At 40.8% G+C, this 24849-nt stretch overlaps 2 protein-coding genes across 3 annotated transcripts in view; one reads left to right on the top strand and one right to left on the bottom strand.

Annotated features, from left to right (window-relative positions):
• The window catches only part of vsir (V-set immunoregulatory receptor), a 28573-nt gene extending 13070 nt beyond the window's left edge, over positions 1–15503 (top strand). The window contains exons 2-7 of the mRNA XM_055901680.1: positions 4994–5395; positions 5652–5702; positions 6667–6777; positions 6987–7014; positions 7436–7620; positions 12467–15503. Of these exons, the coding sequence (XP_055757655.1) occupies positions 4994–5395; positions 5652–5702; positions 6667–6777; positions 6987–7014; positions 7436–7620; positions 12467–12504 (815 nt within the window). The 3' untranslated portion in view covers positions 12505–15503. The remainder of the gene's footprint in view (positions 1–4993; positions 5396–5651; positions 5703–6666; positions 6778–6986; positions 7015–7435; positions 7621–12466) is intronic.
• Positions 1–24849, bottom strand: part of LOC129835970 (cadherin-23-like) — a 717892-nt gene that overhangs the window by 117037 nt on the left and 576006 nt on the right. For both annotated transcript variants that reach the window (XM_055901677.1, XM_055901676.1), the window contains 2 exons: positions 24038–24166; positions 23215–23442 (listed from right to left, as the gene is read on the bottom strand). In XM_055901677.1, coding sequence (XP_055757652.1) covers positions 23215–23442; positions 24038–24166 — 357 coding nt within the window. The remainder of the gene's footprint in view (positions 1–23214; positions 23443–24037; positions 24167–24849) is intronic.

Genomic DNA, 24849 nt, shown 5'->3' with positions numbered 1-24849 from the left:
TTTCTCAGAAAAACCCCTGCTTGTTCATTGATCCCATCCTCTCTATCTCCAGAGGCAAATCATGAGATGGTTACTATGATTAGAGACACTTTCCTGGGTCACTTTGACAGGGCCAGGCCTGGGTTTATTCCTAACTGAGCACAAATTGACCTGTGCGTATGTATGTTTAGGAAATCTACTTGAGGATGGTTTAATGGGCCTACATTTCTGACCTATAGCTTGAACCCACTGTCCGGGACAGACAAGACCAGACCTGGGTTCCAAATACTAGCTTTTCTTGATTGAGCCTGCCTGTTGCAATGGAACCAATAGAAAAGTCCAGACATTGCAAACCTTGCCCACCTGACACTCCAGGCAGGCTAAAACAAACATCCAAGCATAAAATAGTGTTTAAACCCTCTAACAATATTGAGTCAGAGCAGAGTCCTTCCTTCCCACAGTGTCCTTCAGCCTGCCACCACCTAGACCTTGGGACCGACACTCCTACTCAGTCACTTCTTTAACAGGCCCAAGGACACAACACTGACTAGCTGTGACTATAGCCCCGTTTTATACCTGGTTCTAACATGCCTCCTTTGTTCTGATCTTGTCCACATTCTGATTGTGCCCACAGACAGGTGTAGACCAAGGTTTCTCAAACTCGGTCCTGGGGCCCCCCCTGGGTGCACATTTAGTTTTTTGCCCTAGCACTACACAGCTGATTCAAATAATCTAAGTTTGATGATGAGTTGGTTATTTGAATCAGCTGTGTAGTGCTAAGGCAAAAACCAAAACGTTTAACCGGGAGGGGACCCAGGACCGAGTTTGGGAACCATGGTGTAGACAATTAAAAGATGCATTGTGATCTGATTATGGTCAGATCTTCCTGACCACCTCTGGAGGTAGTCAGGCACAAGTTGTGTCTGGATATCTTACAAGTCTAGACAGATATGGAAAGTGAAATAATTAAAATCATCATTAGGCCTCCTTCTAAAATCATTGACAGGCGGGTCATTTAACCAATTTGGTGCTTTTTTTGAGAAGTGTAACTTAGTGTAACGGTCGTCGTATGAAGAAGGTGTGAACCAAAGCACAGCGTGGGAAGTGTTCATGATTATTTATTTAAAAAACTGAACACTGAGACAAAATAACAAAATGTAACAACACGAGACAGATCTGTCTGGTGAAGACACAAAAACAGAAAACAACTACTCACAAAAACCATGTGGGAAAAGCTACCTAAGTATGGTTCTCAATCAGAGGCAACGATAGACAGCTGCCTCTGATTGAGAACCACACCCGCCAAACAACAAAGAAATACAAAACATAGAAAAGGAACATAGAATGCCCACCCAAATCACACCCTGACCAAACCAAAATAGAGACATAAAAAGCTCTCTACGGTCAGGGCGTGACACTTAGTCCCCCCAAAAAATTTGATTTCACCTAATTTTAACATTCTGTTAACAAAACATTTTCCCTTATCAAGAGGTTGAATAAAAAATTGACTTTCTCAAGTGCCAAATAAAATAACAGGGTTAACGAATGCATGTCAAATCCGCCCTAAATCCCCTTGTAACATGGGGAATGGAAGCTTGTTGTGTCCAACAGGAAGTGGCAATTGAATGCAAGCTTCACAAATTAGTTTTAATTGTTAAAACAGGATTGATGTTTTATGCTAGATCCTCTCACACAAAACACCAGAAAATGGCCAGAAAGAGTAGAACCAGCTCACCTGCTTTTACACCATGATGTGAATATTACATGTTCAGTGTTTCTCTTGAATTTTTGTATTTATTTTTACTTTACCTGTATTTAACTAGGCAAGTCAGTTAAGACCAAATTCTTATTTTCAATGACGGCCTAGTGGGTTAACTGCCTTGTTCAGGGGCAGAACGACAGATTTGTACCTTGTCAGCTCGGGGATTTGATCTATATATATATATATATTTTTTTTTTAAAGGAATACTTTCACCATAGTTCAGTTCACATAACATGGTTGACCTTAAAATGAGGGACAGACGTAAATGAATCACTACTCGCATGAAAAACATGATCATCTTATACTTATTGCTCTATTAACTCATTTACTGCATGGTGATGTCACCATGGGAGGCCAAAACTCCCTCCCACCAAAACAGGCTGACCTTTCATAAAGCCTTTTCAAACAGCTCTTACACTAAACGGGAATTCTCATAATTCAAACTCAGTGTGGAAATACAATGAGTATACAAAGCATTAGGAACACATTCAAAATATTGAGTTGCACCCCTTTTGTCCACAGAACAGCCTCAATTTGTCAGGGCATGGACTCTAGAAGGTGTCGAAAGCGTTCCTCAGAGATGCTGGCCCATGTTGATTCCAGTGCTTGCCACAGTTGTGTCAAGTTGGCTGGACATCTTTGGGTGGTGGACCATTCATGATACATGGGAAATTGTTGAGTGTGAAACCGTGCAGCATTGCAGTTCTTGACACACTCAAACTGGTGCCCCATGCTACCTACCACCATACACTGTTCAAAGACACGTACATCTTTTGTCTTGCCCATATTCATCCTCTGAATGGAACACATACACAATCCATGTCTCCTCCTCTTCATCTACACTGATTTTTGAAGTGTGTGTATATCTTGTTTCTCATGGTCTGGTCGTCTTCAGGTGCCTTTTGGCAAACTCCAAGCGGGCTGTCATGTGCCTTTTTACTGAGGCGTGGCTTAAATCTGGAGAATGCCAAGAGTTTGCAAAGCTGTCATCAAGGCAAAGGGTGGCTACTTTGAACAATCTTAAAAATAAAATATATTTTGATTTGTTTAACACTTTTTTTTGTTAGATGTCTTCACTATTATTCTACAATGTATAAAATAGTAAAAACAAAGAAATAGAATGAGTAGGTATGTCCAAGCTTCTGACAGGTACTGTACATTGGAACTGTGTCCAACTGAAATATGCAAAAGCTCAACAGACACTCACAATTGGCATGCATCTCTCTCTCTCTTTCTTTCTTTCTTCCCCCCCCCCCCCCCCCCCCCCCACACACATGTGTTTGCGACTCTGTCCGTCTGTCTGTCTCTCTCTATTAACTATCTGGAGAGCATTTGTATAGACAGCAGACTAGAACACTCTCTGTCTGTACTTTCTAACCAGCAAACGGATACCCAGAATACAGGAAATGAAACAAGCTGACCTATAATATGCAAAAGCAGAATGTATCATAACAAGCCTCAGTGTGCAGTTTTAAAGGGTTGTTTTTGTACTTGTAACCATAGTACTTTGTACAGTGCATTCGGAAAGTATTCAGATCCCTCGACTTTTTCCACATTTTGTTAGGTTACAGCCTTATTCTAAAATGGATTAAATAGTTTTTTTCCCTCATAAATCTAAACACAATACCCATAATGACAAAGCAAAAATGTATTTAAAAAAAACAACTTGTGAAATATCACATTTGCATAAGTATTCAGACCCTTTACTCAGTACTTTGTTGAAGGACCTTTGGCAGCGATTACAGCCTAGAGTTTTCTTGGATAGGACGCTACAAGCCTGGCACACCTGTATTTGGGGAGTTTCTCTGATTCTTCACTGCAGATCATCTCAAGCTCTGTCAGGTTAGATGGGGAGGGTTGCTGCAAAGATATTTTCAGGTCTTTCCAGCAATGTTCGATCAGGTTCAAGTCCGGGCTCTGGCTGGGCCACTCAATGACATTCAGAGCCTTGTCCTGTACCACTCCTACGTGGTCTTGGATATGTGCTTAGGGTCGTTGTCCTGTTTGAAGGTGAACCTTCGCCCCAGTCGGAGGTCCTTAGTGCTCTGGAGCAGGATTTCATCAAGGATCTCTCTGTACTTTGCTCCGTTCATCTTTGCCTCGATCCTGACTAGTCTCCCAGTCCCTGCCGTTGAAAAACATTCCCACAGCATGATGCTGCCACCACCATGCTTCACCATAGGGATGGTGCCAGGTTTCCTGCAGGCGTGACGCGTGGCATTCAGGCCAAAGAGTTCAATATTGGTTTCATTAGACCAGAGAATCTTGTTTCTCATGTTCTGATAGTCATTAGGCGCCTTTTGGCAAACTCCAAGCGGGCTGTCATGTGCCTTTTACTGAGGAGTGGCTTCTGTCTGGCCACTATACCATCCATAAAGGCCTCATTGATGGAATGCTCCAGAGATGGTTGTCCTTCTGGAAGGTTCTCCCATCTTCAAAGAGGAACTCTAGAGCTCTGTCAGAGTGACCATCAGGTTTTTAGTCATCTCCCTGATCAAGGCCCTTCTTCCCCGATTGCTAAGTTTGGCAAGGCAGCCAGCTTTAGGAAGAGTCTTGGTGGTTCCAAACTTCATCCTTTTAAGAATGAGGGAAGCCACTGTGTTCTTGGGGAACTTCAATGCTGCAGACATTTTTGGGTACCCTTCCCTAGATCTGTGCCTCGACACAATCCTGTCTCGGAGCTCTACGGACAATTCCTTCGATCTCATGGCTTGGTTTTTGTTCTGACATGCACTGTCAACTGTGAGACCTTTTATAGACAGGTCTGTGCCTTTCCAAACCATGTCCAATCAATTGAGTTTACCACAGGTGGACTCCAATCAAGTTGTAGAAACATCTTAAGGATGACCAATGGAAACAGGATGCACCTGAGCTCAATTTCGAGTATCACAGCAAAGGGTCTGAATACTTATGTAAATACGTTTTTTCAGGTTGAATTATACATTTTTTTGTTGCAAAAATCTGTTTTAGCTTTGTCATGTAATGTAACAAAATGTGTAAAAAGTCAAGGATAGTTTCTGAAGGCACTGTTTCTTCCTGAAACAACTTCTATGATGATGTGACTACCCTTACCAAATGGGACAAAACAGGGAGGGACGTACTTGAAATAGTCCAATGAAAAATATTTAGTTGCAAAATGTTTTCATTTCTCACTAATGAATATACCCCAGTTCTTTGCTTAACCAACTAGTGCCTAATTTGTCAGTTGACAAGTGCTCCCACCAATAAGTGTCCACTCTGTCTCCTCTGCAGCCAATGGAGACGTGACCCATCCTCACACCCGCTTGACTGTCACCGCCCCCCACCTTTCCTACATCTGCGAGAAGGGTGCCAACGTCACCCTGCTCTGTGCCCAGAGAGGTGCCAAGCTGCACCCCTTGGACCGCCTGCATCAAAGCTGGCTCTTCACCCCCCACTCAGCTGAGCATTGCCATGACAAGGTGCACCCCCGCGCCCACAATCACAAGGGCAATTATTCCCGTGCGGCGCTTCCTTGGGGGGTACAGTACGGGTCAAGCGAAGAGTCTTTCTGGGTGCAACTGCAGCTCGTCACCGAATCTGACCAAGGGCGCTACTGCTGCCTCTCCCTGGATATAAACAATGGCAAGGTGGTGCAGAGGACGCATAGCCACGTCTTTCTCACTATCACACCTTGTAAGTCTGTCTGTGTGTGTGTGTGTGTGTGTGTGTGTGTGTGAGAGAGAGAGAAAATGTGTGTTTTGAGTTTCTGCGTGTGTTTGAATTCACATGTCTGTCAATTGTTTTAATATTTGTGTGTGTGTGTGTGTGTGTGTGTGTGTGTGTGTGTGTGTGTGTGTGTGTGCACGGTGCAACTACGAGTCAATGTCCATTCTTATCATGACATTTAAAAATGCTAAACTGTCTTGTATGTCGCCTCATCTCTCTGTAGGGAAAAGCGACGAGGCGAAATGCACTCAATTGGACATCAAGCCACCAGAAGGTATACTTTATTCACATGGACAATTGTACCTGCCTCTAGCACAGGGAAATAGAATTGTACCTGCCTCTAGCACAGGGAAATAGAATTGTACCTGCCTCTAGCACAGGGAAATACAATTGTACCTGCCTCTAGCACAGGGCAACTCCAGTCCTTGGGCGCCGGAGTGGTGTCACACTTTTTCCCCATCCCTAGCAAACACAGCTGATTAAACTAATTGCATTCTAAACTGAAGGTCATGATTAGTTGATTATTGGAGTCACCTCCCCATACGAAAAAAGGCTATATAGTGTGTATATATAAGTAATTACGTAACTTGTGCGGGACGGAATGGCTCATAGGGCAGGAGCCCATCTCCTGTTTCTGTAGCGCGAGGCAGCTTGATGGACAAGTACACCCTCTGGACAGGACGCTAGTCTATTGCATGGCTTTGCCCCCAATCCATCTCCTTAATGCTGAGTGCCAAGCAGAGATGCATCAGGTCCCATTTTTATAGTATTTGGTATGACTCGACCAGGGATTGGACTCACAACCTTCCAATCTCAGCGCAGACACTCTAACCACAAGGCCAATGAGTTGGTATAAATACTATCGTTTTCACTGTAGTGTTTTTGCTGACTTTACAGTAGTATTCACTGTAGTGTTTTTGCAGACTAAATATGGGCGTTTGGTATAAAGGGACCAATCAGCATCCTCTCAGAAACAATGGGTGGGTTTAGTGCAAAATCAGACATGTACGTTGAATTAGGCTGTCCTCTGGTTGGTTGAAAGAGATCCAGCCACAGACCAGTTAGTTTTAAATATAGCCCCTCATTATAGGCTCAAACTGTTTCAATGAGGAGGAAGTTTAGACTGATTATAGCAAGGAAATAAAATGGTGGACACAGCGATCAGGCTGGTTCCATCAGGCTAAGTAAAATGCTCTTTGAGGTTAATTTTGCCCCTGGTCTCTTTACGGTATCCTCAGGGTCAGTGACTGCAGGCCTGGCCACAGCTGCATGCATCATGGCTATTCTCTCTTTGCCCCTCATCCTGGTGTTAGTGTACAAGCAAAGGCAATCTGCCCAGTCCAGACGACGTGAGTAACAAAGACACACACACACACACACACACACACACACACACACACACACACACACACACACACACACACACACACACACAGCTTCAGCTCTTAAACTCATTTCCTCTACACTAGCAAGTATGACGTTAGGGAATAAACATGCATAGATTTAGCACGCTGCTTTGTTGTCTGATAATGGGCCATTTCCCTTTCCCCCCTCCCAGGTGCACACGAGCTGGTGAGAATGGACAGGTGAGTTGAGTTTCGCACAGCCCAGACGCCAGCTATGGCTTCCCTCTGACATTAGGCTAACACTAACCACAGACACACTTCCATAACACTGTTGATAACAGATACAAATGTGGTAATCACACTGTTATGTACAGTATGTATGTATTCATGCACAGTCAACTGTTGATATAAGTATGCAATGTCTTGAGAACTTGTACATGTGCACTCACCGACTCATACAATTGGAGGAGTGTAAAAATAATGTACTTGAATTGGGACTGATGAAGTGCACTGCACAGAGGGAGTTTACACTTAATCCAATATGTATAAGAAGTTATCTGTATCGGATAGCAGTTGTGTACAATATACAATACGGTATATGTTTTCTGTATACATCTATCTGGTAGTTTATTTCCTCTCCCCTGTGTGTGTCTCTCCTCAGTGAGGCTGCGGGCCATGAGAACCCAGTGTTTCTGGGGGGTTCACCCCTGGGCCAGGCTAAGACCAGGACTGTGTCTCAAATCATGACCAGGCAGTCCTCAGAGACAGGCCGACACCTGCTTCTGTCCGACCCTGGCACCCCCCTATCTCCTCCCGCACACGGAGTCGTGTTCTTCCCAGAACAGGGTAAGACGCATACACACAGGATATAACACACAGACATGCATGCACACACACACACATACATACACGCACGAATGCATGAATGCTCATGCACACACAGGGCATAAATCTTTATTTATCGCGTTGGTACTATTTTCACAAGTATCACTTGTAACGCAGCCAGTCTTGCGTTCAAAAACGATTGTTGTACAGTACATGAATTTTGTTTGTAGACTTCTTTCAACACAACCTTTGATCCAAAATGCAATATTACTGTGAAATATAATGAGTTGGTTTAAGCACCAAAACACAACATAATGTTAGCTTCTCAATTGTGTTATTTTAACAATACATGAATCCAATAACCCAAAAAAATGAAGATACATGTTTCAAAATTGACGTCTGAATGTAGTATGCTACAGTTCTGTAAATCACAATGTCTACACTGTTTTCACATTAGGCAATACACTTGCTTTACCCATAAATTTGACTGAACATAATTTCCATAATTTCTATCCCATGTGTCATCATTGAAGACATCTTTCAAATGAAAGAATGAAAGAAACTATGTTTAGCAGGCACTACTAGTTTGCATCAAGCCTGTCTTGAGCATTTGGCCATATGTTCTCATCGAAATCGCAGGAAATATCCACATTGTTCATGCACCTGGCGAAAAACCTTTTGGCATGGCGAATCCAAGCATGACATACAGTACCAGTCAAGAGTTTGGACACACCTACTCATTCAAGGATGTTTCTTTATTTGTACTATTTTCTACATTGTAGAATAATAGTGAAGACATCAAAACCTATGAAATAACACATATGGAATCATGTAGTAACCAACAAAGTGTTGAACAAATCAAATTATGTTTTAGATTGTTCAAAGTAGCCACCCTTTGCCTTGATGACAGATTTGCACACTCCTGGCATTCTCTCGACCTTCATGTCTTAAAGTAATGATGAACTGTAATTTCTCTCTGCTTACTTGAGATGTTCTTGACATAATACGGACTTGGTCTTTTACCAAATAGGGCTATCTTCTGTATATCACCCCTACCCTGTCACAACAACTCATTGGCTCAAAGGCATTCCACAAATTAACAAGGCACACCTGTTAATTGAAATTCATTCCAGGTGAGTACCTCATGAAGCTGGTTGAGAGAATGCCAAGTGTGCAAAGCTGTCAACAAGGCAAAGGGTGGCTACTTTGAAGAATCTCAAATATAACATATGTTGATTTGCTTAACACTTTTTTGGTTACTACATGATTCCAACTATTTCATAGTTTTGATGTCTTCACTATTATTCAACAATGTAGAAAACAGTAAAAATATAGAAAAACCCTGGAATGAATAGGTGTGTCCAAACTTTTGACTGGTACTGTAGGTCTGTATTGAAATCATTGCATGCTTTATCCATGGCCTGAAGGAGGGTGGTACGCTCATGTGGATGGCAATCATGCATTTTCTTCCTGTATTGTAATTGTGTATTGTACTAATGTATTGTAGTGGTCATGTACGTGGCTCAGTTCACAAGAGCGTGTCACTAGCAACACTGGAATTGTGGGTTTGAGTCGCACACCAAAATGGAGTCACACACCAAAATGTGTGGACTGTTGTCACTTTGGATAAAATTGTCTGCTACTTAAATGGAAAATATATCACCATATTACAGTACTGTATTGGCCAATGGTCCATTACCACCCCCCCCCCCCCCCTCTCAGTTTACTATATAGGGGTTGTTTTGGAGTTTCTGTATTATTTGCATGTTTGTATTGATATTGTATTACTGCACTCTAGGAGCTCGAAACACAAGCATTTTGCTGCACCTGCTGTAACATCTGCTAATCTGTGTACACTACCAATACACTTTGATTTGTTATATACAGTACATCTCTGATCTTGTCAATATTTTTAAGCCTTGAGAAAATTGAGACACGGATCGTGTACGTGTGCCATTCAGAGGGTGAATTGGTAAGACAAAAGACTTTTGTGCCTTTGAGCAGGATATGGTAGTAGGTGCCAGGTGCACCGATTTGTGTCAAGAACTGCAACACCGCTGGGTTTTTCACACTCAACAGTTTCCTGTGTGTATCAACAATGGTCCACCACCCAAAGGACATCCAGCCAACTTGACACAACTGTGGGCAGCATTGGAGTCAACATCAACCAACATCCCTGTGGATGATATCTAAAGTAATGTGAGCATTGCCTTGTGAAAGGTATTTACTTTAGATGAAGATGTATTGCAATGTGAAACATGTATTTCCAGATGGAACACTTATTAACTTGGGTGAAAAATTGACTGTATGATTTTGTGTGTTGTGCTTAGAGTTTTGAAACAAGAGTTTACCACATACTTGTGAAAATTGCACCAAAAGCGCTTTTTTATTTTTTTTTATACACAAATGGCCACCTTCCACACACATGCAAGTACATACACATAGATGTTGACACAGAGAAGCAGACAGCCACCTATTGATATTGCACAAGAGTTGACTGCTGTCATTTTAATTTCCACACAAACGCAACCAAGGTCTGACGTAATATGAGCTTACCATTGCTTTACACGCCTGTCAGAGCACAGAGCAACAACCAGCATATGAAGGAAGTCTTGGCTAAAACACACACACACACAGTTGGCTTTAGTGTGACGGGACTAAGGAAACTGGTTTGCACCAAAAGTCAAATCCAGTTTCACTCCCCATTCCCACTTCCCAGTCCCCACTGAATAGAGCATGGCTGCACCACCCCACTTACCTCCTCTGACTCCTTCCCCCTCTCACCCTCTTAATGTCCAGATCTGTGTTAAAATACTATTCAAAATCGTTCAAATATTTGAAGTGTTTGCTATAGCCTACTTGGAGTCCCAGATGAGCAGCATTCACAGTTTTGCAACTATTCTTCTGGTTGAATTGAGCCAGGCAAGTTCAATCATGCCCAGCTTAAGTATTTGAGCCCAAGTCTGCTACTGTCATTTATCACTCAGATCAACTTTACTTTCACACCTGACAGACAGTCATTTGACCCCTCTGCCCCATCCTACCCCAACCATACACACAGCCCTTAGTGCTTTCTACATAGGGAATAGGGCGCAATTTCAGATAGCCACTCTCCATCTTCATAGTCTAGAACATGAGCTCCTTTGATCAACACATTTTTTTCAATCTTTATTCCTGGGGAACCTGTACAGACATTCACGGCATTCCGAGGTGGATTGCCCGGTTTCCTGGTAGCCAAGTCTTGGCGGAACAGAGAGAGGAGAGAGGGCCTGTCTTAGGCCACTAAGCCTGTCTTAGATATAAAAGCTTGTTCCACAGCTGATTCTCTAACGCACACAAACACAGGCTCACTTCATGTTTTCTGCTTAAAAATAATAGCCCACACTGACCTTCAACTCGGTGGAATTTTAGCATCAATAGTTTCCGCTTTCTTTTTCAGTATTTCACAACACTGGTCTAGAACCTCTTTCTGGTTCTGCTTTTGACTGACACATCTTATTCGTCTTATTCTATGAAATGCAGACTGTCTGTAGAATTGCTTGTGTCTTGTACAGAATGTGCAGTATTCTTTTATCTATTTTGAGGGGGACTGTGTTGGCAAAGTACTGAGAAAGTATTGAAACATTTATGTACAAAGACTTTGTTTCCTCATCAGTTACAAATGTTCCCTAAGCAAACCAATATTACAACAGACCGACTTACAGTATCTGATGCAGTAACTAACTTCCCTCTCTTGGTGTGTGTGTACAGTGAGCTCCAAAAGTATTGGGACAGTGACACATTTTTTTTTTTTTTTTTTGGCACTGTACTGAATTTGAAATGATACAATGAGGTTAAAGTGCAGACTGTCAGCTTTAATGTGAGGGTATTTTCATCCATATAACTGTTTAGAAATTACAGCACTTATTGTACATAGTCCCCACATTTAGGGGACCAAAAACTATTGTGACAAATTCACTTACGTATATTAAAGTAGTCAAACGTTTAGTATTTGGTGCCATAGTCCTAGCACGCAATGATTACATCAAGCCAAGCCTAGTCGCCCAACATCAGTGCCCGACCTCACTAATGCTCTTGTAGGTGAATGGAAGCAAATCCCCGCAGCAATGTTCCAACCATCTAGTGGAAAGCCTTCCCAGGAGAGTGGAGGCTTTAATAGCAGCAAAGGGGGGACCAACTCCATACTAATGCCCTTGATTTTGGAATTAGATGTTCGACGAGCAGGTGTACACATACTTTTGGTCATGTTGTGTATCATACTACACCCAAACATGCTAACCTTCCATGTTATTGTAATGGTGAGAGGTTAGCATGTCTTGGGGTATGATATTTGTACACCTGTAACTTACTCACTCATCATTATTCATTCATTCAGGACTATACGTAAGCATGGTAGCATCCACATTAATGTAGACATGTTTAGAAATATTATATTCTTATTTAGAATAAAAGTGACTCCAAAATGACACTACATTTTTTACCATTCATTTCTATTGGGCACGAAATAATCTGAAACTCAACCAAAACAAACACCAAATGCATCCAACAAGTTTGTAGAGACACAAGCTAGATGAAGTCATTGCGTGCTAGGAATACTAAACGTTTGACTACTTACACAAGTCAATTTGTCCCAATACTTTTGGTCCCCTAAAATGGTGGGACTGTGTACAAAAAGTCTTGTAATTTCTAAACGGTTCACCCAATATGGGTGAAAATGCCCTCAAATTTAAAGCGGTCAGTCTGCACTTTAACCTCATAGTCAATGTATCATTTCAAATCCAAAGTGCTGGAGTACAGAGCCAAAAGAACAAAACATTTGTCACTGTCCCAATACTTTTGGAGCTCACTGTATGCGTCTGTTTTCTAGAGCCCGTCCTGGAGTCTCCTGATTTCCTGCAAATGTAGAGAGAAGCAGTCAATGGCTCCCTAACCCAGAAACTCCTTGTGGTTAGTTATTCATCTTCGCTCTGCCACGTCACCCTGAAGCCTGTCTCACAACCTTCTGTGCTGGGAGAGCTCTCTCGCTGTGTACCGCATCATGGATGGATGAGAGAAGGAAGGAGGGGACAGTTTCATCTAAAAAATAAAATGTTCCACCTGCAACAACAACTGGAGGAGGCCAAAGAGGGGGGAGGGATTTGTTCTCGACACTTGTGTTGCAGTGGGGGGGGCCCGCTAAGCATGTGATGCACCATCTGACCACTGACGACAGCTCAAGGACCAGCAGGTGCTCCTGATTTGATGTCCCAGGACTGTACTGAGGGGAGTGTGGGTGCAAGGTGGGCTGTAGAGGATACAAAGCAGCTCCTGTGGACTCTTGATGATATGCTCCTCACCATTTCCCTCGCCATTTTCCCCAAAAGAGATTTCCCCCATATAGGGCCTGTTCCCCGGACACAGATTAAGCATCAATTTAGACATTTGTTTTCCCCTAATATTTGTCAAACCTATTTTCAGTGGCAATTGACGAGACTGACTAAACAGACGTAGGAAAAAAAACGAACTGAGCGAAAGTGATTTTTCATTTCAGTTGACTAAAATGAGACAAGACAACATTATCTCTGTGATTAAAATCGGACTCTTTAGTGGACAGGACAACAGTTTTTGAACAAATCTAGCACTTTTCAGTGATAAGCACAATTAATATAAGCAGGACAGATGCAGTTATTTTCACACACAGCCTACATCAGCTGGTGAGCTGGGGGGGAGCAAGCGATGAGTGTGGACAGGCTTCACTCCAGCTCCGTCTCCGATTATACACATTGCGCAGGCAACTCTTTTTGATTTCCCGTAGCTAACCAGTCACCACCAGCCTTCTAGTCAGCTACCGTTTGCCTGGTTAAGAAACACAAGATGCTTTACAAAATGCAAAACAATAGCAGCATTGAGTTTAATAGTAAAACTACAGTCTAGCTACGTTCTTCTCTTCCTTGAGTAGAGAAAAGTAGGCTGTTTTTAGAATTTGTAGTCTCGCGCAACCCTCCCACCTTCCCCACTGCCTTTCATAGGCAGGTTCTGTAGCCAAGTCTCCCTCTTTTCCTCAGAGAAAACGCTTGATGCTAGCCCTTACTGTTCAAAAGACATGACCCGGGTCTATGTTGTCTCTTTTTATTGTGCGTTGGCGGGCTGCATTTTATATTCATAAAGAATATTGTGGGCCTTGCTAAAAGTAGGTTACTTGCGGACCAGACCGTTAACCATTTGTTTAGACTACACCTTGTTCAGTCATGTTACCTCAATAGCTAGCTATAGCTAACAAACTGGGGCGTTCAGCAGGATGCAACTTTTTGGAATGTTCAGATAGAAATATGCTATGTAGAACAAACATGCCTCTGACATTTTGCTACTGAATGTGGCCCTGGTACATTACCAGTAGCCTACTGTATATGCAAACATTTGGTGGCACAGAAAGAAAGGAAGAAAAGCACTGCAAAAAATGTATTGACTAAATTCTTCTTGCCAGGACACCTATATCTGACTGGGCAAATAACTTTATTTTGAGTTAATGTGCTCCCAGTGACTCGAGCACTGGGACTTTGTGTGTGTGTGTGTGTGTGTGTGTGTGTGTGTGTGTGTGTGTGTGTGTGTGTGTAATATCTATGTAGCCTGAATTAGGAATTTACGTGGCCAGATAATTCTTATATAAGTTAGTAATTTCTGCTGTTGAGAATAGGATGGTATGCATAAAAATATGTTTGTAGGACACAGCTATATATGTTTGTGCACATGGAAGTCAGTGATTTATGTTTAGTATAAGTTTAATAAGGCAATATAAATGATGTGACTAAAATGAAAGAGCATTTAGTTGACTAAAATGGCCCATTTGTTTTCTTCATTTTGACAATAACTTGACTAAATTATTAATCAAATAATTTATTTACTAAGACGTAATATTTTTGTCAAAATTACAAAGACTAGACTAAATCTAAAATAGAGGGACAAAATTAAATGGAGATTCTCCATTGAAAGTGCTTCTTAGTCCAATAGCATTAGCGTTATCTGTGTCCTGGAAACTGGCCCATAGTGTTCTATTTATTTCTATGATGTTTCCCTCTTCCTATGACTCTGAAATGCATATTCAGCACATTTGCTTGTGCCAAAGTGATCAGGGTAGTAAGAGGTACCCATGGGCTGACAGTAGTTTTTTAAGGCAATTCCCAACCAGCCTTAAACAATTGTTTCTAAAAATGTGCTTCTCTGAGCTGTTCTAACGAGACCAAAGCCCACTTTTATGTATCTAAACTTCCCATTTTGGGGTTGTTCCTCTTTCCCCTTGTATATATTTCACTACCTAAATGACTGTGTTTCTGTAACCCCCCCCTCCATCCCTTTCCTCGCTCTCATTCCTTCCCATACCCTTCCCTGCACTTAACAATGTCAAAGAAATATTGGAGATATATTGCTATGCTGGACGGTCTGTTTTTAAAGAGAAGTGTCAATTTTGGTTCTACTGTAGTAGATGGATCTAGTAACCCAAACTCAACCAGCCCAATGCCTTCACTGCCAAGATGACCAACGTGTCTTATTACATGGTGTTGTTGGGTTTACTGTTTTGTGATATCCTTTGGCATATTTTGTGCTTATACTTGATTTTTTGTTATCTTTATGTTTATCTATCTGTATGTATACATAAGTGAATTGAAAAGTTGTTGACCAAAGCACAGTCAGACAGAGAAGGACAGTGAAAGCATGTTGTGAAGTCGACTAAACTGGCATTTCAGACATGATGTTTAGATTGTGTCTACGGTAGTGATAGCCACTGGTGGTCTTTGTTTGTGTGTGTGTAATAGCCAAACAGCTGCAGCTTTGGCAACACCATGTGAAATAAAGCCTTTTCCAATATGTTTATCAAATAAAATGCTGATGTAATTTTTTTCTATAATAAATCGGCGCTCTTAAACCTTTCTGTTTTTGTTTTCAGTCATTTATATCACTGAGCATAATATACACTCACTGGCAGGTTTCCCAATGCTACAAGGACATGTTGTTCTAGTAGGCCTAGGAGGGACCTATTATATTATGGGTGATTTTACAGAATAGGTGTGTCGTGTCTGGACTATCATTAAATGTGAAGACTTATTTATATCAAATCAGTTCTCTAGGTCTAATTATTATGTGATTAAACGAATCATGTAAACATTAATTAACTAGGAAGTCAGGGCACCATGGAAAATGTCGAGATTACAAAGTTATAATTTTCCACATTTAACTCTTAATTTTAATCTTCTATTAATTAATTAATTATTAATTGCCTCATCAGTTCTCATTACTGGAAGTTGCAAACCCTTGAATATTTGCATGAACCCTAGCCAAAATCATGAATCAGCGATATACAAATTGGCTTAATTATTTATTTACTAATTACACTAAATCATCACACAGAATTACATAGCAAACAAACAGTTAATATTGGTTACTAGCAATGATAGAAAAGTCCCTAGGTGGCTAAGCTGATACGACGGCTTGGTAGACAAAGGAAAGGGGTGGGGACTGAGAAGAGCAGAAAATACAGATTATATCCACTACAAACAGTGGATAATTATAATCATTAAAATGCTAATCCTTTGCAATTATTCTCGAATGAGCGGCTGTTCATGTGCAATGTATATATTTACGCCCGTATGTGGTTGTTGCCTTCTCTGTTGCTCGATCGTCGTGTAGAGTTCAGAGTCTCTGGTTAAAACTTCTTGTCAATAGGGGGTCGCTATTTCCACTTTAGAAAAAATCGTGCCCAAATTAAACTGCCTCGTACTCTATTCTAGATCATACAATATGCATATTATTATTACTATTTGATAGAAAACACTCAAGTTTCTAAAACTGTTTGAATTATATCTGTGAGTAAAACATAACTCATTTTGCAGCAAACTTCCATACAGGAAGTGAAAAATCTGAAAGCGAGGCTCTGTTCCAGGGCCTGCCTATTCAACTGGCTAATATTTATCAATATGCATGCACTTCATACGCCTTCCACTAGATGTCAACAGGCAGTGGAAGGTGGAATGGGGTGTCTAGCTTGATCTGAGGTCGAACAAGAGCTTTTGGAGTGGCAGGTCAGGAATTTCCTTTCTCTACCTAGGCGCGCGAAGCACCTCCATATTGTCTTCTGATAAGCGGTCGGTATACACGACTAAGTTCTCCGGCTCTGATTTTATCTGATACATGTGATAATAACATCGTAAAGTATGTTTTTTCAACCGAGTTTTATCAGATTATTCAACGTGTATTGGGACTTTTGGAGTTTTCCGTTCTTTGCGTCGAGAGAAAATGGGAACATCATCAACATTGGCTAGCATTGTGGCGCGAATTCGACATGAGAAAAGGACATTCTAAAACCAAACAACGATTTATTCTGGACCAATGACTCCTTGTACAAGATTCTGATGGAAGCTCAGCAAAAGTAAGAACAATTTATGATGTTATTTCGTATTTCTGTGGATAATGTTATTTCTATTCTCCGCCGTTTTGGCGGGTGCTGTCTCGCAATAACGCAGGCTGTTTTATGGTAAAGTTATTTTTAAAAATCTAACACGGCGGTTGCATTAACAACCAGTGTATCTTTCATTTGCTGTACGACATGTATTTTTTAGTAAAGTTTATGATGAGTTCTTTGGTCAGATTAGGTGAGTGTCCAAAATAGCTCCTGACATTCTGGGGAAATGTTGCTACATTTTCACAATGTATAACCACGGTTTGCAGCTCTAAATATGCACATTTTCGAATCAAACATAAGTGTATTGTATAACATGATGTTATAAGACTGTCATCTGATGAAGTTGTTCAAGGTTAGTGATTAATTTGATATCTTTTGCTGGTTTTTGCGAATGCTATCTATGCGGTGAATAAATGTGTTTGTGTGTTTGGCTATTGTGGTAAGCTAATATAATGCTATATTGTGTTTTCGCTGTAAAACACTTTAAAAAAATTGGAAATATTGGCTGGATTCACAAGATGTTTATCTTTCATTTGCTGTACACCATGTATTTTTCATAAATGTTTTATGATGAGTATTTAGGTATTTCACGTTGCTCTCTGTAATTATTCTGGCTGCTTTGGGGATATTTTTGATGGTAGCTGCAATGTAAAACTATGATTTATACCTCAAATATGCACATTTTCGAACAAAACATACATTTATTGTATAACATGTTATAAGACTGTCATCTGATGAAGTTGTTTCTTGGTTAGTGACTAATTATATCTCTATTTGGTCGGTTTTGTGATAGCTACCTATGCGGTAGAAACATGGTGAAAATATGCGGTTGAGTCTTTGGCTATTGTGGTTAGCTAATAGAAATACATATTGTGTTTTCGCTGTAAAACGTTTTAAAAATCGGAAATGATGGCTGGATTCACAAGATGTTTATCTTTCATTTGCTGTATTGGACTTGTGATTTCATGAAAATTATATTATATGATATCCCTGTCCCGTTAGGCTAGGCTATGCTAGTCAGCTTTTTTGATGAGGAGGATCCCGGATCCGGGATGGGTATTGAGTAAAGGTCTGGTTAACTTTCCCAGAAATCACAATGTATTTCGTGGTTGTAGTTGGTGAGAATGTACTGTATAATTCAGAGTACCATTCGGAAATGTTCTCATAGAATAGATGCTTCGGCGGTTGTCGGTATTCTCGTTCTAGACTTACGTAATTTCTAGCTGCAGACTAGAAATTATACGTTTGAGAGTTGCTCCTATTCTGTAGTGATGAATAGTCTCAGAGTTTAACCATTTCCAGCTGTGTAGCCAAAACTACAGCTGTATGGTCTCCGATGGCCCATAGAATTGTAGCCATTCCAAAGTGGGTACTCTGTCCCGGCGTTATCTGACTTCTTAACCATTCGAGATGTCCGGTTTACCGTGGCTCTCTTTGGCATCAAATATACATTTTGTCACGGGTGGTTTTATACTCTGGAGTAGAAAAGGGCAGTTCCATGGCGCCGAAGTCATGTCTAGGCTCACGTGGGCGTGGCCATTGATATGGTTAACGTTATATGAAAACCCATACTCTCATTTAGAAGGTTAATATCACATTACATCTTTTTACAAATAGTTTCATGTTTAATCACATACGTTTCATAATATTTAGATATCATGACAGGTGTAAATTGCTGTCCCACCCCCCAAAAAAAATATTTGAAAAAACAGTTAAGTCTCCAGTTAACAGTTAAGACATTTTATTAACATATGTTCTAATTCAATCCAAGGCAATAACAAACACATTGTTAAATTAATACAGTATAAAGCCATTGTTTATACAGCTATTTCTTTTGAGGTGGCTGTCCCAAACCCAGCCTCCTAAACTTTATGTTGGAAAATAAAGAAATGCAGGATTCATGTAATTTGTTTAACACTATTACTTCAATGGAACATCCTGATTTGTTCTATTATTACAATGAAAGATAGTGATCTAATTATTTGTTCTGTCTGTTTTTAAACATCTTTCTCTGAAAAATGCTGTCCCCCCCATGCTTTAAAATAATGAATGTGCCTTAAGCCACAACCCTACAAATATCACAAGGTGATGGGATTGCATCCCCCTCCACTATGGCCACATGGTGAGCAGTCTGTCTGCAAACATTTAGGATACATTTTTTATTGTATTAATGTTTTTTTAAGCGGTGTTCTTGCCAAACTTTAGGAACACCTTCCTAATATTAAGTTGCCCTCAGAACAGCCTCAAATCGTCATACATGGACTCTACAAGGTGTAGAAAGCATTCCACACTGATGCTAGCCAATTTTGATGCCAATGCTTCCACAGGTGTCAAGTTGGCTGGATGTCAAGAGTGGATCACTCTTGATACACACGGGAAACTGTTGAGCGTGAAAAACCCAGCAGCGTTGCGGTTCTCGACACAAACCGTTGCGCCTGGCACCTACTGCCCCGTTCAAAGGCACTTAAATATTTTGTTTTGTCCATTCACCCTCTGAATGGCACTCACACAATACATGTCTTAATTGTCTTAAGGCTTGAAAATCCTTCTTTAACCTCCCTTGATGTTGAGATGTGTCTGTTATTTGAACTCTGTGAAGCATTTATTTTGGCTACAATTTCTGAGGCTGGTAACTATAATGATCGTATCCTCTGCTGCAGAGGTAACTCTGGGTCTTCCATTCCTGTGGCGGTCCTCATGAGAGCCAGTTTCATCATAGTGCTTGATGGTTTTTGCGACTGCCCTTGAAGAAACTTGAAAATGTATTGAAAATTCCGGATTGACTGACCTTCATGTCTTAAAGTAATGATGAACTGTTGTTTCTCTTTGCTTACTTGAGATGTTCTTGACATATTACGGCCTTGGTCTTTTACCAAACAGGGCTATCTTCTGTATACCACCCCTACCTTGTAACAAAACAAATGATTGGCTCAAATGCATTAAGAAGGAAAGACATTCTACAAATTAACTTTTAACAAGGCACACCTGTTATTTGAAATGCATTCCAGGTGACTACCTCATGAAGCTGGTTGAGAGAATGCGAAGAGTAGGCAAAGCGGTCATCAAGGCAAAGGTTGGCTACTGTGAAGAATCTCAAATATAAAATAAATGTTGATGTGTTTAACACTTTCTTGGTTACTGCATTATTCCATATGTGTAATTTCATAGTTTTGATGTCTTCACTATTATTCTACAATGTAGAAAATATTAAAAATAAAGAAAAACCCTGCAATGAGTAGGTGTGTCCAAACTTTTGACTGGTACTGTATATGTGTGTATATGTTGCCTCATCTTCGTATCTTACCATTATGGAGTCTGTTACGGAACCGGCCAATTGAGCTACCAACTGAGCTACAGAGGACCACCATGTAGATAGTGGACACGTGCACACTTTAGGAAGAAGTGGAGAGCAGGGGGGGGGGGGTGGCACTAGCCCTCCAAGAGCCCAAACATTGACATCAATTTGGCCAAGACATAGACGTCTATAATTTGCTATACTGTGCTCTACTGTTCTGCACTGTACTGTGCTCTACTAAACTTTACCCCACTGTCCTGTACTCTGCTGTACTATGCACTACTTTACTTTTCTGAACTGTGCTCTACTGTACTGTGCTCAAACTCTCATTGAGTTTCTTACAATTGAAGAAAGGGCCCATGGACTCCTGATCTAGTGGTGTTTCAGTAGTGACACATTTCTCTATTGTCAAGTGTCAGTCAGTGGTGTAATGTACTTAAGTATACATTATCACTCCAGTGTTAATCTACTAAATTGTAATTATTCGATTTATTGCCTACCTCCTCATGCCTTTTGCACACATTGTATATAGATTCTCTTTTTTCTACCATGTTATTGACTTGTTTATTGTCTACTCCATGTGTAACTCTGTGTTGTTTTCTGTTCACACTGCTATGCTTTATCTTGGCTAGGTCGCAGTTGCAAATGAGAACTTGTTCTCAACTAGCCTACCTGGTTAAATAAAGGTGAATAAAAAATAAAAAAAATACTTTAAAGTACTACTTAAAACCTCTTAAGGATCCACTCCTTTATTTCAATTTTAGCCTAATATGACATACCCAAAACTAACTGCCTGTAGCTCAGGACCTGAAGCAAGGAAATGCATATTATTGATCATCATCTTTGAAATGCAAGAGCAATGGCCATAATGTATTATTCCAGCCCAGGTGCAATTTCGATTTTGGCCACTAGATGGCAGCAGCGTATATGTAATGTTTTAGACTGATCCAATGAACCATTACCTTTCTGTTCAACATTTTGTATCAAGACTGCCCAAATGTGCCTAATTGGTTTATTAATACATTTTCAAGTTCATAACTGTGCACTCTCCTCAAACAATACCATGACATTATTCCACTGTAATAGCAACTGTAAATTGGACAGTGCAGTTAGATTAACAAGAATGTAAGCTTTCTGAGAATATCAGATGTCTATGTCCTGGGAAATGTTCTTGTTACTTACAACCTCATGCTGATCACATTAGCCTACGTTAGCTCAACCGTCCTGCTGGGAACCCACCGATCCTGTTGAAGTTAAAGTCGTTTTTTGGGGTATCTGTACCTTAATATTCATATTTTTGAGAACTTTTACTTTTACTCCACTATATTCCTAAAGAAAAAAACATACTTTTAACTCCATACATTTTCCCTGACACCCAAAATTACTCCTTACATTTTGAATTCTTAGAAGGAAAGGAAAATGGTCTAATTTACACACTTATCAAGATAACATCTCTGGTCATCCCTAATGATGATCTGGTGGACTCACTAAATACATATGCTTCGTTTGTAAATGATGTCTTAGTGTTGGAGTGTGCCTCTAGCTCTCCGTAATTTAAAAAACAAGACAATGGTGCCGTCTGGTTTGCTTAATATAAGGAATTTGACATTATTTATACTTTTACTTTTGATACTTATGTATACTTAAAACCAAATCATTTTAGACATTTACTCAAGTAGTATTTACTGGGTGACTTTAACTTGAGTCATTTTCTATTAAGGTATCTTTACTTTTACTCAAGTATGACAATTGGGTACTTTTTCCACCAAGCGTGTCAATCATAGACTCTGTGAGACGGAGGCCACACATAGGCGACGACAAAGACCGATCACATGACATAGAGGACGCAAAAATAGAGGACGCACGCTTGCATGCATGCACACACTCAGACATATCACATTGTGGTAAGGAACACGTGAAGAGCTATTGCACTGTTTCTAAACAGGAAGTAACAAGTCTCTTCTTCCTCTTTCAGTAAAATGGCACCACAGCCGTGGATTTCCTGTTATTGCACATCGTCATGCACTTCCTGTGTATCACAGTGTACTTCTTGTTCATATACCTCTGATCAGCCAACGCAGAACACATGGGATTAAACCATCAACCTGCTACTCATCATGGGGACACTTTAAATAATCAAAAAAATGTATATAGCATACATGAAGTCTTAATATGCACTACATACAGGTACATCCTTCACAAATCATCTATAAACGTATGCCATACTATATAAAAGCTTTATATTTATAGCTCCTTAAGTAGGGAGCATTGCCATGTGAACATTGTCTTCACATGCGTTATAATGTGTTTTGAAGTCTTTCTCCATGTTCTGAGGCCTGAATAAATGATTTGCCAATATTAGTTTGATATATTATTTCAAATATTTCCTTATTCAAAATGTTTTCCTTATTTCATACAGCTTCATCATATTCGGTCACTGAAATCACTTCAAAGTTATTGACTCATTCAAAATACCAGGAATAAACCAGGCTAATCCTAGCCCATCCATATGGTGAAATGCTTGCAGTACAGAGGAACACCAAGAGAGGGCAACATGTTTTCAACTGTGATTCACCTGATATGACTCTTCTGACTGAAGCCAGTTCAACAACCTATAGCCAAGTCACAAGTTACACAGCTACTGTCCAGGGGAGTGTTGAACAAGGCACAATGTTGTGTAACGTTGAGATAAAACAAGCATGCCTCTCTGACATGTAGACGGCTCTATTCATTATGTTCTGCAACATTTGCCTACTAAACGTGACCCTGGTAACACCGTGACCAAAACCCTGTCCAATTCAAATCATCCATGTTCCCTTAGCTCTGTGTGTCAGCCCCCAACCCCCTCCCACCCTTGACCTCTAACCTCTGACCCTCTCTGACTCACCGATAGTGGCGGCGTGCCGTCGTCCTCTACCATCACGGTCAGCCGGTACTCCTGCTGGCGCTCACGGTCGGGTGGGCACGGTCGGGTTGTCATCTCACCTGTCATGCGGTCCATACGGAAGGTGAGGTCCTGGTTACCCGAGGTGATGTAGTAGAAGAGCATGGCGTTTGTCCCGATGTCATAGTCGGCGGCCACCACGCGCAGGACGGACGTACCACCCCCCACATTCTAACACACACACACACACACACACAGATAGAAGGACAATAACTTTTTCAGCATCATGTGCGTAATACACTATCTTTTCTGTGTACTGTATATATTTCATAGTTTTTTGTTGTTGTTTTTATAGCAGAGTGAAATTCCACCCATTCATATTTTTGTGGGACTTGTATCCAGGCAGTACAGAATGAAATGGGGAGACAGGGTAGGGAGACAGAACGCTTCAAAGGCTTTGGGTCAGTGTTGGGGAGTAGTTCCAATACATGTAATTCAACTAGTAATTTAACTACATTTTGCAGTAGTTTGGTGGTAGTTTCACTAAATTCAGACCGAAATGGAGTTAATTACTTTTTTAAAACCCAGGCAAACATCCCTTTCAGATGTTCTTTTTTTGGAAGCACTTTAAAAGTTGAATTGATAGATGCGTGTGTGTGTTTTGGTGTGTGTATATTATTCTGTATGTAATTGACTGATGTGTGTGTTTGTGTGTGCGTGCATATGATTGTATAGGCTGACTGATGTGTGTGTGTGTGTGTGTGTGTGTGTGTGTGTGTGTGTGTGTGTGTGTGTGTGTGTGTGTCTGTGTGTGCGTGTGACACACTTCACTGATGCTGACGTTGTAGCCCCCCTGGCTCTCGATGATGGGTGTGTTGTCGTTGACGTCCAGGATGTTGACAGTGAGAGAGAGGTCGCTGTAGTGGGGAGGCACACCGCTGTCCATGGCACGCACCTGTCATAACACACACACATAAACTACATTACCAAAAGTATGACGTTGCTTCCAGAGGCAGTTTGGAACTCAGTAGTGAGTGTTGCAAATGCGGACAGATGATTTCCGTTTCCATTTCACAATAACAGCACTCACTGTTGACCGGGGAAGCTCTAAAAGGGCAGATCTATTATTATTATTATTTTTTAACCCCCATTTTTCTCCCCAATTTGACAAACAACTTGTTGGAAAGGCGGCATCCTATGACGGTGCCACGTTGAAAGTCACTGAGCTCTTCAGTAAGGCCAATCTACTGCCAATGTTTGTCTATGAAGATTGCATGGCAGTGTGCTTGATTTTATACACCTGTCAGCAACGGGTGTGGCGAAATAGCCAAATCCACTAATTTGAAGGGGTGTCCACATACCTTTGTATATATGTGACCCGTTTCAGGAAACTAGGCTTATGTCACAAGTCACTACTTCACAGGGGAGTCTTTAAAAAAAGAAAAAGTAATCAAAATGTGTTTTTTGGAAGAAATGCCTTCTGGAACATGTGAACTTTCATGTGCCTTAATAACAAACATGTATGCCATCTGTAAATACGAATAAAATTGTTCAATTACTAGCCTTGTTGGTTAAAATACAGAGCCATGATTGGCTGAGTTAATGAGTAGGCTGGACATGCCGAGAGAGGAGCTTGTC

This window comes from Salvelinus fontinalis, chromosome 37 (assembly GCF_029448725.1).
Source record: "Salvelinus fontinalis isolate EN_2023a chromosome 37, ASM2944872v1, whole genome shotgun sequence".
Lineage (NCBI taxonomy): Eukaryota > Metazoa > Chordata > Actinopteri > Salmoniformes > Salmonidae > Salvelinus > Salvelinus fontinalis.
The sequence above is the reverse complement of the archived record's forward strand: the minus strand, read 5'-3'. Positions and strand labels throughout refer to the sequence as shown.